The following is a 14,873-nucleotide window of genomic DNA, read 5'->3' on the forward strand; positions in this document are numbered from 1 at the left end:
TTTCAACTTACACAGTAAAATTTCTCTGACCTCCAATCACTAGTTTCCCGGTTAAATGCTCATGTGGATAAATCCAACGTGACGCTTAGATATCTTTTCTCTCTTCTCTCTCAAACCAAGTATAATAAGACCACCCTTCAACTTCACTAGTTGTAACACCGTTGTTCTTTAACTTTATCATTTGTAATATTATTATCCTTTGATTTTGTCATTAGTAATACAATTATTTCACAAATTTATATCAATGTAACACAATTATCAATGTAATATCATTGTAGTTTAAAACCATATTCTTATGATCTCATCCAATATAGATATGCCATAATTAGAATTTTTAATCATAATTTGTCTATTTACCAATATAATTTTTATTTTTTTTAAATTTTGTTAGTTTATTTAACTTTTTTATAATTTTTATTATAAGTAGCATTTTGTTAAAAAAAATAAGAAACTATTTTTAATTAGGCTTTTTCTTTTTAACAATATGTTTTTATAATAAAAAATAAAAAAATAAATATACTAACAAAATTTGAAAAAAATATTAAAAAAATTATATTGCTCAATAGACAAATTAAGATTAAAATTTTATGGTATATGTATATTAGATGGAATTATGGGAATATGGTTTTAAACAACAATAGTGTTAGATTGATGATTATGTTATATTGATGTAAAGTTGTGGGACAATGGTGCTACAAATGACAAAATTGAAGGATAACGGTGTTATAACTACTAAAGTTGAAGGATTATTATATTACATGTGACATGAGAGAGGAGGAAAAAATGCTGATTAAGTGCCACATTAGATTTGCACATGTCAACGTTTAACCGGGAAACCGGTGATTGAAAGTCAGAGGAATTCAACTATGCAAAATTTAAAAGTTGATGGAGTTTTATATTATATATTATGTTGAGGGACTGTGGTATTACAATCGTATAAGTTCATGGACAATTATTGAAATTTATCCACAAAAGAATTGGTAAATGAGTCAGTGGTTCAATTAGTGGATCAATATTCAATTAGTAAATTATTAGAAAATTAATTAATATATATAAATTAATTAAATATAACACCTATTAATATAAATAAATAAATATAATTAATTAAATTTTAATTATTTAAAATAAAATTTAACTTTTATTTAGTTATATTTATATAAATTTGAATAGTATTTTTAGATTTTATATGAGAAATATTTAAATAATACAATGCATAAAACATTTATATAAATATATAATTTTCTTTATAATATTTATACAATATTAAGTATATGTTAAAAATTAAATATATTGACATAAAAAACACATAACTATCAAGTTAACCCAATTGATTTTGATTTTAAATAATTTTTATGAGGTTTTAAGTTTAAATAATTTTTATGAGGTTTTGAGTTTAATTCTCTATACTAACACTAAAAAAAATATTATATTAAATAATTAAACTGGTTGGATCAATTGAGTCACACTAGTTCACCAATTCATCTGCCAGATCAACCGGGTTACACCATTTGCTTCATAGTTTAATTACAAATCCAAATTGATTTGATGGCCAATTCACTAGTTCAATATGAGTTTAATAACTATGGTTTTAACCCACTTGACTTAAATAAAAAATAATTTAATATATAGTCATAAGTTTATATTATAATATAGGAGATTAAAAAATTTAACTTTTATTAATTTTAATTTTTATTTTTATTACAAAAAGAAGAATGAATTTTAATTTAAATTGTTTAGAATACAATGCATACCAGAATTTTGTACACTTAGCAGCCTAATGGATGGGAGTGAGAAAGACCTTAGAAAGACTTACTATTGGTTTGGCAGTCCATAAATATTCCTCCCCACTACTCTCACTTCACATCTCAACCTTAATTAGAAGGGAAAAAAAAACTTGTTTTCCCCTTATAGAGCATTGGATAGTTGGATATGAAACTTCCATGGCCCTGCTATCTTCAACACCTCTTGTTCTTCTCCTTCTTCTTGCATTTTCAGCAACATTGTTCATCATCTTTAGCAAAAAGCTGCCATCCAAATGAGAGATCAGCCTTGCTTAAATTCAAGGATTCACTAATCATTGAAGATGATGATTCTTATTATTCCTTTTGTGACAAGGCACACCCTCTGAATAAGACTTGGGTGGAGGCTACAGATTGCTGCTCTTGGGATGGTATCACATGTGATAGGTTGACAGGTCATGTGATTGGCATGGACCTTAGCTGCCATGCGCTTTATGGCACCATCACTCCCACCAGTACCCTTTTTCTCTTGCCACACCTCCAGAAGCTCAACCTCGCTTGGAGTCGTCTCAGTGGTTCTATATCATCTGGGTTTGGTTTATTCGCAAATTTGACGCACCTTAATCTCTCCAGTTGTTTATTCTCGGGCCAAATTCCTCCTGAAATTTCCCGCCTGTCCAAATTGGTTTCACTTGATTTGTCTTTCAATTCTGACTCTGATAAAATCCTGAAATTTCACAATCATGGATTTGAAAAACTATCGAGAAACCTTACGAAATTGATTGTTCTGGATCTACGTTATGTAGATATGTCTTTGGTTGCACCTAAATCTTTGTTGAACCTTTCTTCTTCTTTGAAATCTCTTCATCTCTCAAATTGTTTTTTGCAGGGGAATTTACCAGGAGATTTTTTGCACTTTCAGTCCCTTGAGATACTCGACATTTCGTCCAACTTTGATTTGGTCATTAATATTTCAGAAGCTAAATTGTCTGCTTCATTAAGGTTCTTAGATATCCATGAGATGAGTTCGTCAGGAGAGCTTTCAGATTCGATAATCAATCTCCTGTCATTGGAGTACTTAGATCTCTCATTCAACCGTTTCTTTGGTTCAATTCCAGCATCACTTGGCAATCTTGAGTCCGTGAAGCACTTCGATTTTTCAAACAACAATTTCTTTGGCTCAATTCCAGCAACAGTGGGCAATCTCATGTCCTTGGAGTACTTGGATCTTTCATTCAACAATTTCTTTAGCTTAATACCAACATCACTTGGTGATCTCAAGTCCTTGAAGTACTTAGATTTCTCATTCACCAATTTTTCTGGCTCGATGCCAGCAGCACTTGTCAATCTCGAGTCCTTGAAGTACCTGGATGTCTCATTCGCCAATTTTTCTGGCTCGATTCCAGCAGCATTTGGCAATCTCAAGTCTTTGGAGTACTTGGATCTCTCCTTCAACAATTTCTCTGGCTGTATACCACCATCACTTGGTAAGATTAAGAAACTCAAATTCTTGGCTTTGAAGTCCAACCAATTTTCTGGGCAGATTCCTGATATTTTTGCTAAACCTAGCAAATCAGACTTGCTAAACCCATCTTCCTCCAATTTCAGCGGTCAGTTGCAATTTTCTCTTCTCGATGTTGATTTGAGTGATAATGAGTTACATGGCCCGATTCCAAGTTCGATTTTTGAACTTGTGAACCTTAAGAGTCTTTTTCTTTCCTCTAATAACCTGAGTGGCATTATTGAGTGGAACATGTTTCAAAAGCTCAAAAATCTTGTGCAACTTGATCTTTCATGGAACAGTGAACTATCATTGAGAAGTAGCAGCAATGTCAACTTTACTTTGCCCTACCTTTTCTCATTGGCTCTTTCTTCTTGCAACATAACAAAATTCCCACATTTCTTGAAAACCTTAGAGAATTTGAGCTATTTAGATCTTTCTCATAATAGAATTTATGGCAAGATTACCAAGCAAAAGTCAATCGGATGGGAAAGTTTAAGTACTTTAAGTCTCTCTCACAACTTCTTGACTGGAATAGAGCAATATCCATGGAGCAACATTAGAACTCTGGACTTGAGTTTCAACTTCCTCAAAGGACCACTTCCAGTACCACCAAATTCGACCGAGATTTTCTTGATTTCAAACAATCAATTGAGTGGAGAGATCCCTTCCTTGGTTTGCAATTTGAGTTCTCTTGTGGCGCTTGATTTGGCTAACAATGATTTTGAAGGCTTGCTTCCAAAATGTTTAGAGGACATTGCTAAATTTCTCTTTATCTTGAATTTGCAGGGTAATAACTTCTTTGGTAGAATCCCTGAAATATTTGCACATGATAGTAGTTTAGTGTATCTGAACGCTAATGGCAACAAATTCGAAGGGCCATTACCAAGATCTCTAGCGAATTGCAGGAGGCTGCAAATATTGGATTTGGGGAACAACAAGTTAAATGACACATTTCCCCATTGGTTGCAACATCTTCTAGACCTGCAAATTCTTATCTTGCGATCCAATAGCTTCCATGGCACCATAGGAAATCCCATTACTAAATCTCCTTTTCCCAAGTTGCAAATTCTTGATCTCTCTCACAATGAACTCACTGGACTTCTACCTACAAAGTATCTACGGCACCTGAAATATTTGATGAAGGTGAATGAAGATAAAGCTGGATCAAAATATGCGGGGGACAGCGCATATTATTTTCAAGATTCTTTAGCAGTGGATCTGATAATGAAAGGGGTGGAGCTTGAAATGAATGAAATACTAACCATTTTCACAGCCATTGATTTTTCAAATAATAGATTTCAAGGACACATTCCTGAAGAAGTTGGTATGTTGAAGTCTCTAGTGGTGCTCAACTTTTCTCACAATTATCTAACAGGTCATATCCCATCATCGCTTGCAAACTTGACAGAGGTTGAATCACTAGACCTCTCCGAAAACAGACTTGTTGGAGAAATTCCTCAACAACTAACAGTTTTAACATTTCTTGCTGTGTTGAATCTTTCATATAACCAACTCAATGGAACCATTCCTCAAGGTAACCAATTCAACACATTTTCAAATGATTCCTACATAGGGAACATCGGTTTGTGTGGATTTCCACTATCAAAGAAATGCAACAATGGTGAGGCACCCCAATTACCTTCACCAAGATTTCAAGAAGAAGGAGATTCTACAGACTGCTGGTATGATTGGAAAATTGCATTGATGGGCTATGGATGTGGGCTAGTGTTTGGATTGTCTATGGGATATATCATATTTGCAACAGGAAAACCACAATGGTTTGTGAGGATGGTTGAAGGAAAACAATACAAAAGGGTGAGAAGACCAAAAAAATTTAGGGGCATTGGGAGAAGAACTTAGTAAATGCAGAAGTAATGCTTCATATTAGAATAATTGTGCAACGTTTCATATTCATGAGCATGTCTTTTTAACGTTTTCTCCATATATGTTTTAAGTTCCAAATTTCACGTCCAAAGCTGCTCTTCCCCATCTATGTTCATCAATAAATTGCTTCTTCAATGAGCAATTTCTGATTTCCCTTTACCCCAACTCCCCCAACACATCATCGGGATTTAAATTAAACACGTCATGAAAGTTCATATATTTGGTTAAAAAAAAACTACATTTTTACATTTTTTTTTCTTTAAGCAGACTAAAAAAACTGCATTAATTACTTAAGATCAAAGAGAAGTACGTCAACAAGGAAGGATGGGGGAGAAGATCCCCAAGCCACCAAACTAAGCAAAAAAACAGCTGCCTTTTTTAGAGCATGAGCATGCTGGTTTGCTCGTTAAATAAAAGCAAAACAACAATTAACTATTAAAAAATAAGTATGTGTTTGCACCAAAAATATTTTAGTCAGCTCATTAATTATTTTAGGCCTATAATTAATTAAATTAATTTCTAATAAAATTAAGTAATTAATTTTGTTGTATTAATTTAATTATGAGGCCTGAATTAAATATTTAAATATTAATTTTGATAGTTATCTGCTAAAGAGAGTTACAGAAAACTAAGTAATTGAAGGAAGTTATTGGATCATGGGCAAGTTATCAGCAATTAAAGAACTAGTGTAGAGGAGTTAGAGTAACTTATGGACATGCAACGTGGGAAGGTGCTGGTTTCAGAACCTTCACAGAGTCGGTCAGGTGCTGCCATATATGTATTTTGCTATGCAACGATTCAAGCTCGACCAATCAACCAATCAACAACAATGGACTCTAATAATCTATTTATCTTTAATTTTATTTGTCTTTTAATTTTCTAAACCTTGCATTCATTTTCCAAGCCTTGTACTTTAATTTCCAGCAATCAATACAATTTCTAGTTACTTTAATTATTCAATTTGACGTAAGATTTTGACGAAGTTGCGTTCAGTCTAGTCAGGCTCCTATAATTGTTTGAAAGAAGTTAGAAAAGTGTATAGCTAATACAATTAGTATCTGGCACTCCAGATGCAACAGAGGCTGTACTTACCTTGCCCACTAACCCAGTCCACGAGCAGGGTGGAGCAGTTTGTAATGTTTTTGACATGGAAAAACTAACGTCTACCATCACAAATGCTTTGATAAAAGGCATTAATTTGTGGATGGAGAAATCTCATCAATTGGATGCACAATTTATTTTTGCAAAATATAATATTTCAATTTCTATGTTACTTCCTGATGGCCAGGTTTCTAGGCTAGAAGAGTCCAATTCGGCATCTAGGAGCACCAGGGAAATTGGAGGGTAGTCCTTACTAAGAACTCCCCAAGCGAATGTTGAGGGAAGGAGAGTTCAAACTGAAGAAAGGTACCAACCACTTCACAGGAGTGATGAGCAAGTGAAGAGACAACCCAGAACACTAGTGCATGCCAGCTGCCCTAGTGGCAGAACTAGTTTTTCCATTCAAATTATTAGAAGCACTAACCCTGTGACTCATTCGAGCAGTTATAATGCAAAGGCAATTGCAGGTCCTCAGACTGCTCTAGTGCCGTAGCAGGTGCTTACACCACAGGTAACCTTTAGCTTGGGGGCCAACATCCACAGAGGAACCAACATCCCCATGGTGCAGGTGCTTCAACCAACTGCACCAAGGCCCCAGCCCTAGCCCCAACACCCATAGTTTAGGTTCCAACAATCCTAATCATTCCATAGGTGAACATGGATGCAGTTAGGGATGTCATTTAGTAGCTGTATACCTTAGGCAAATTAGCTACCCAGAATTTCACAAGCCATATCCTGACATCATTGACAGGGAAAACCCATATCCGAGAGGTTATCGTATTCCTGAATTCAATGTCTTTTCAAGGGAAGATAGGTCGTCAACTTTGGAGCACATAGCAAGGTTCATGATACAATATGGAGAATTGGCGAATTATGAAAACTTCACTAGTTATAAACTGAGGTTGTTCCCAAATTCACTTTCTGAAATCGCCTTCACTTGGCATTCAACTCTTTAAAGAAACTCTATTTTTTCTTAGCAGGAAACAAAGAGGTCATTCCATACTCAATTCTTACAAGCCAAGCTAGAGGTATGCATAGCCGAGCTGTCTAGAATGACCCAGAAGAGTGGAGAGTCAGCAAATGCTTTCATTACACAGTTTAAAAAGATGAGGAACAAGTGTAAGGTGTTCCTGCCTGAAACTAAATATGTTAAAATGGCCCAACGAGGGTTGGATATCAAGTTTCAAAAGAAGTTCCAAGGGATGGTTTTTTCAGGGACTTATACGTATTGGCTGCCAAAGTCGCTGAATATGAAGAGTTGCTAATGGAAGAATCAAATCGAAAGAGGATGGCTATGGGTACATATTACTAAGAGGTAAGTAATCTCAAACTTGTTGTGGCTGATTTGGTTACTACCGATACCTGTGTATGTCCTGCTCTAGGTACACCAACTAAGGTAATCCACCAGAGGAAGACTTAGGCAACTTCAGCAACACTTCCTCAGTATGCCTTCGACACCAGTAAGACTGAGGAGATATTTTATTTCTTGCTGAAAGAAAGATTCAATAACCTCCCTCCCAATCATAAGCTTCCAACCGAGGAGGAAATGAGAGGGAGTGACTACTATAAGTATCACGATTCCTCTAATCATAACATGAATAATTGTTGGGCCCTCAGGGGAGTCATCCAGGATCACATCAATAAGGGGGGCTTGAAATTCCCTGAGAAGAAGGACTCCACGCTGATTGATGAGAGCTTGTTTCTTCTGGTGGCATCTATCAGCATGGCCACTATAGATCTTCGAAGAGTTATCAATGAATAAGAAAGTTACAGGTTTAAACTAAGGTGATCAGAAAATTTAAAGGTCGGCCTCGGGGGTTTTTAACTTATGGACCCCTCCCTTAAGTTCCTAAAGGGCCACCTAGGAGGCAGGCACAATGTACCACACCCTGAAAGGATTCCCATAGAGATATATAGAACATCCTATAGGAAGCCCAATAGGGGAACTAGCCACTATCCAGGTCATCTCCTAAGGGAGGTTGAGCGTACCGCCCTTGTGGAACCTATAGTGAAGTTTCAGGGGAGCCAGCCCTGGTTCGTGGCACCACCTTTTGTCGAACCAAACAAACAATGGTGACTTGTATGCCATCCTAAATTTTCACAATCATTGACTCGGACACAAAATAGAAGGCTCTAGAGGCAAAAGGCTATGGAAAGAAGACAAAAGAAGAACAGAAAGATCAACCCTTGCAAAAAAGCAAGTTCAAGTGACTGAAGACTCAAAATCAGTGGGGAGTTCAAATGAAGCACCCATTCAAAAGAAAGAAGGTAAAGCTTTACTTGTTAATTATGATGTTGCTTACTCAATTTTGCTTACTGCTTTTCAAAAGGTTGTGGTGGAGTTACTTGAGGAAACGCAGGGAACAATAGATGCTTTTGATGTTGAGGTATGTAGTGGGGTTACCATCCAGTTCACTAATTTAGGGGAGCCAAAGAAAATTGTGATTGACAAACCATCGGAGTGAATGACCAGACATTTGCGACCCCTATATATCACGGCCCATCTCAATGGCTAACCCACCTCTAGGTTACTCATTGACAACGGGTTGATAGTAAACATGATGCCGCTCAGAATGTTTTGGAACTGGGAAAGTCTGAGGAGGACCTTATTACATGTAATTCCCTAAATTTCTAAAATTCTATTTTCTTAAATTTAAAATATTTTTTATTTATTTATAAAATATTTTCTTACTAATTTAATTTTAGTGTTTTAATACTTTTACTAATTCTAAAATAATAAATTTTATTGTTATCATTATTATTTAAAAAAACTAGATTTAAATATGTTAGAATAGAAATGGATTTAATTAAAAAATGTTTGGACCTTTTGAAGGAAAAAAAAAGGATCTAAGTGAATAGCCTTCAAAAGTTGGAGGATTTATTTGTAATTAAAATTTTTTCTCCTCACCCTAGTGTCCTCTCTCTCTCTCCAATTTCTCTCCCTCCCTTTTTCTTTCTTTTCCTATCACCTAGCACCAGCTATGACCATCCTCGACGATCAACAGTGACCGGCGACCCTCCATGGATAGCAAGCCATTGATGGCAGCGAAAAGAAGCCTCCATGACAAAGAGAGAGAAACGAATGGCCCAAAGCTTCTCTCCTCCATTCTGGCAATTCTACTCCCATCCGGCCACTCCCTTTGGTCCAGCTCAGTGTCCCTCAATCCAAGGAAGAGGTTTTTGTCCAACTTTGTCAGTTTTAATGGAGTTTCTAATGAGAACAAGAGGAGAGAGAAAATAGGTGGGCAGTGAGCTTTCTAACCACATTCTCGATGATACAACCATCGGATCAGCAATCAGAGACCACCGTTGAACTCACAGCGACTAAACCTTCGAGATGTGACCAATCCTGCTCCAATTAGACACTGTTTGAAAAAGGTGATTATCAGACCGTCCAGATAACTCGGTGCAATAGGATCGGCAATGGCTCATCAGCACTTAGGATCGTGTTTTCAAGCCAGTTCAAGCGCCCAGCGGGCTGTTCCAGAAGGTGATCATGTTTATAGTCATTTTCAGCATTTTTAAATGTTTCAAATGCGTTCCAGATAGCAGAATTTGCAAAGGTAGTATCCAACTCAAATTGTGAAGTTTTTGCCTTAATTAAGCTAGCTAGTTAAATCTGTAAAATATTCTTGGTTGAGTAATATTAAGTGAAATGAATTTATTAATATAAAGATGAGGTAGAGGACCTCTAAAAATATTTTATAATTATTGAAGTACTAAAAATAATTGTTTAGACTATATAGGAGTTAGGGACCCGAGCTAAAATTTGAATGATTGGACTTAGATTAGGTTCTTGTAGGCCTTGGATAGACATGTGATATTATTGTTGTAGGCTTAAGGCCTTGCGTGTTGCTTTTTATTGAGTTTTCTTACAAAGGGTTAGGTATAGTTGTAGGTGAGACTCTATCAAAATTTCGGCTAGACCATAGGATTTATTCTTACTTCTGTAAATTAAATTAATTGGTTAATTCTATCAGTATTTTTGATAGAGGTAAGTGCGTCTGTATAGGTGATCGAGCCGGCCATCTTCTCATTCTAGTCGGACCAGCTGCAATCGAGTCAACCAATCTATGAGTTAGATATTGATTATTTTTTTTTTTGTAATTTCAATGTTATTTATATTTTGGCATGCTCATGCATTTTATAAATATATTTACATACTTAGTTAAATAAATTAAGAGCATTCTTATTGTTGCATATTTATTTACTGATAATTATTTGTGTTTGCCACCCTGAGGATAATTTGGAGTTGTATATGTGTTATATATATCGTATGATATATATTGATTGGATAGGTAGTCGCGGCTTGAGCTAGTCTCATTGGAGCCCGATCCTTATGGTTATAGAAAGCCAAGGTGAGGCACAGCTTTAAGTTGATCTTGCTGGCCCCTACACTTAGCTTTAAGTGAAAGTCCGGCTTGAGTTGAGCTTACTGGTGGGGTTTGGATTGAGAGAGCTATATAGAGGATCAGCTCCCATATTTTTATGCATTAATGTGATACAATGGGTGTGTGAGTAGCTCCAAATTATCTTCTCATGCGAATATTGGATGAATTATATGTTATATATGATAGTTGTAGGATTGTACTAGTTTTAGGTGGTTATAGAAATTACATCTATAATCAATATCTAAACTCTCTAAATCGAACACTCATTCCTATTCAAATATTTTTCCAAGTTGCAGGAGGAACAAGTTTATTTTTGAGTCTGACCTATATTTTTTTCCACATGTTATGGTACTTTTTAATTAGTAATTTTTATTGTGTTTATTTATTTATTATTTATTCAATTATTAGAACTCTATTGTGGTACCAGCGTACATATTTATTGTATTAGTAATGAAAATTAAATAGTTTATGCATGCTGGTGTACCAATTTTCCCAATACCAGTAGTAAGAGAGAGTTTCTCACCTAGGCTTATTAGAGTGTGCTACTAGCCCTTGGATTCATTCTGCCTTTCATTCTATATCTCTTTGTTCTACTTTCTCTCCTCTATCTCTTCCATCCCTTATCAAGCCTTTGAGTAAGTGTTAGAGGGTTAAGTGAGCAAGACAGTGATAAAGAAAGTGCTTTGATCCTGAGTTGAGCTAGGCTCCCCTAATTGTGGATTTTAACGATTTTTAGGTAAAGCTAGCTTAAACTGATTAATGATATTTTATTTTATTTTATTCTATATATTGGGATTTGAATTTAGGCCTAGTTATGGGTTTGGAAAGAATGAGGCTTACTACAAGCCTCGGAGGCTTTATACCGGCCTAAGTCCTAGTGCCGGTCCGCCCCATAGAATTAGGTCGTGACATTACCACTAATGTCTCTGTGTCTGCATTTGCTAGAGTTGTATCTAAGACTCTCAGAGTCCTTCCAGTAGAGGTAACTGTGGGTAATAATTCTTTTACTACTACTTTCTTTTTCTTTGTGGTTTATTCCATTACAAATTATCAAGCACTTTTAGGGAGCAACTAGATACATGAAAATTGGTGTGTTCCATCATCACTTCACTAGTTTCTATTGTTTTGGAAAGGGAATGACATAAAAGTCACATGGGCAGATGCCAAGCCATTTATGGTTCACTCTAATGTAGTAAAAACCCAATAATATGATGTCGACATAAGGAAACTAACACCGCACTTGTAATCATACCTTATAAGTGGCCGATGGCAGAGCCCATCATAAAGGAGCTCCATGATGAGTGATAAATATATGCAAAGGGAAATAACAGTAGCTGTAGCTGCCATATCCAAATTCAGATGCAATAACTCCTTAACAAGATAGAAGCAGAAGGAACCCTGGAGATAGAAGTTATTGAGGTCATTCATAAAGAGGAACTAGAGGAGGATGGGCCAGAGGAAATATAGCTTCAAGACCTAGAACCTACACCTACAAAACTGGATGACATACTGACCGGAGTGCAGGACCCTCTAGAGGAGGTTAATCTCGACTCATCAGAGGAGCCACAGGTAACTTATATTAATTCTTTGTTAAAGAGTGATTTAAAATAGAAAATAATTTCACTTTTGGATGAATATAAAGATTGCTTCGCATGGAATTATGATGAGATGCCGGGCTTATAGAGGAGCTTGGTTAAGCACAAATTGCCCATTAAGCTAGATTATATGTAGCATAAACAGGTGCCTAGAAGGATGTCAAGTGAGGTAGCCCTGAAGATGAAGGAAGAAATTGAGAAACTGTTAAAAGCAGGTTTTATTAAACTAACCAGGTACAACCAATGGCTTTCTAATATTGTACTAGTTGTTAAAAAAAAGGGGAAATTATGTGTGTGTGCAGTGATTTTAGCAATTTGAATGTCACAACATTAAAGGACATGTACTTAATGTCAATAGCAGACATGCTAGTTGATGCTACCACTAAAAATGAGCTATTGTCCTTCCTTGACAATTTCTCTAGCTACAATTAAATCTTCATTGCATCGAAGGATGTATCCAAAACTGCCTTTAGATGTCCCGATTCTATTAGAACATTTGAATGCCTAATCATGCCCTTTAGGTTAAAAAATATTGATGCTACATATCAGAGAGCTATGAATGCCATTTATCATGACCTGCTTGGACACTTCATGGAGGTGGACTTCGATGAGATAGTGGTAAAATCCAAGAAAGTAGATGACCACTTGAAACACCTGAGAAAGAGTTTCCAGAGGATGAGACAGCATCAGCTAAAAATCAATCCCCCAAAGTGCACATTCAGAGTTAAAGTTGAGAAATTCTTGGGATTCTTGGTACATCAGAGAGGGATTGAGATTGACCAAAACAAAGCTAAGGCAATTCAAGAAGCTAAGCCACCTCAGACTAAGATATTGCCTCAGACAAGTGCGGTAGCTTCTCCCTGGCTCCATACTTCACAATAGCGATACAGCTTCTGCATAGCTTCAGAGAAGTGGCCTTCATGCATGTGACTGGAGAAGTCAATTGGGAATCTGATGAGTTGGTTCAATTAGCCACCGGCTTAAAGATGTCTCAGGAACTCACCTATAAAATGATTTTGGTTCGAAAAAGGAAACATCTGTCTATTAAGGAAAGAGGTATTATAGCTGATTCATTTACTACTAACCTGGTTGTTACAGATGATTAGAGGACCTTGCTGACAAGGTGCTTGGAGAATCCTTCGACTAAAGTATCTCACCGAATCAAAATACAAGCCTTGAACTATTTATTACTAGAAAGGGAACTTTTTTGAAAAGGCTTCGACAGCCTGTTGTTAAGGTGCCTTAGCCCTTCTGAGGCTTTAAGAGTGATGCAACAGTGCATGAAGGCATTTGTAGGGCACACTAGGCAAGGGTGAAGATGAGATGGCACATGACTATTATTGGCCAAAAATCCTAAAAGATTGTATAACCTATGCTAAGGGATGCCGACAGTGCCAGAGGTATGGTGTGGTCAAGAGAAGGCCAGCAAAGAAAATGCACCCTATCTTAAAGCCTTAGTTGTTCAGAGGTTGGGCAATTGACCTCATTGGTATGATTTTTAATGGGGCACACCTTTATCATTGTTGCAACAAATTACTTCACCAAGTGGGTAAAAGCGGTACCTGCAAAGAAAGTAAAATAGAGGAATGTAATCAACATCATTAAAGAACATATTATACATAGGTTTGAAATCCCTCATACTATCACAACTAACAAGGGAACTATGTTACTTTGCAAAAGATTATGGTATGAAACTACTCACTTCAACTCTATATTATGCTCAAGCTAACAGACAAGCAAAAACATCCAACATATCCTTGATAGGTATCCTAGAAAAGATGATCGAGAAGAACCCAAGGAAGTGGCATCAAATACTATCAAAGACCTTGTGGGTATATAGAACCTCCAAGAGAGATGGAATAAAATTGAGCCCTTTTGCCCTAACCTACTGGCATGATACTATCTTTCCAATAGAGGTAGTGATTCCCTCACTTTGAGTGGCAAGACAAAATGACCTGAGTCTGGGGGAATATACAAAGTCAATGGCTATGGAATTAGAAGAATTAGATGAAGTCACAAAAAAAGAAAGTCTCAAGGATTTACAATAAAAGGATCCGAAGACAGAACTTTTAGGAAGGTGACTTGGTCTGAAAAACTATATTGCCAGTAGTTGCCATGGCTTCCTTGAAGATTCATACAAGCACTAGAATAAATAAAGCCAACATATGGCAATGTTTTCAATATATTCACACATGTAAAGTTAAAACAACTATGTAAAGGTAGGCTTGTTGGCCACTAATATAAATAAAAGAGCCAATCCATGGATAATGTTTATGAAAAGCTGTCAAACAACTATCATGAAATATACTATACTACATCCCTTAAAAGTACAAATATCAAATCAAATCTAAATTTGTGATAGGAGAGCTACTCAAATAGATGGCTAATGGTTGCAACTAGAAGAAAGGAAGTCAAGGTAGCTATGACAGCTCTGAATCTGAAGCTACATATGGGGAAGTGCTGCCTTCAGAAGCTTGCTCTTAGCATATATCTTTTTGATGCTCTGGGTGTAGTTAACCCATATCTTTACAACTAATCCAACAGTGAGGCCCTTTTAGCCTTTTCCTGGGCAATCTCAACCTCTAGCTCAAGTAACTGCTGATCCAATGCCATGATCTCCTCTTTCTTCTTTTAAGCCAAGCTCACCTAAGAGTTGGCC

General features: G+C 36.2%; 1 protein-coding gene across 1 annotated transcript; it reads left to right on the forward strand.

Annotated features, from left to right (window-relative positions):
• The first annotated feature begins 1,856 nt into the window (after nt 1–1,856).
• On the forward strand, nt 1,857–5,205 carry LOC131179257 (receptor-like protein 6). Its single transcript, XM_058145541.1, has one exon. It carries the CDS (start codon nt 1,930–1,932, stop codon nt 5,101–5,103), a length of 3,174 nt encoding a protein of 1,057 aa, XP_058001524.1. The 5' UTR covers nt 1,857–1,929; the 3' UTR covers nt 5,104–5,205.
• The last annotated feature ends 9,668 nt before the right edge of the window (nt 5,206–14,873 follow it).

Source organism: Hevea brasiliensis, chromosome 4 (assembly GCF_030052815.1).
Source record: "Hevea brasiliensis isolate MT/VB/25A 57/8 chromosome 4, ASM3005281v1, whole genome shotgun sequence".
NCBI lineage: Eukaryota > Viridiplantae > Streptophyta > Magnoliopsida > Malpighiales > Euphorbiaceae > Hevea > Hevea brasiliensis.

Bases quoted from the DNA above. Each gene is read 5' to 3' on its own strand.
- LOC131179257 (XM_058145541.1), top strand. From the start codon at position 1,930: ATGAAACTTCCATGGCCCTGCTATCTTCAACACCTCTTGTTCTTCTCC.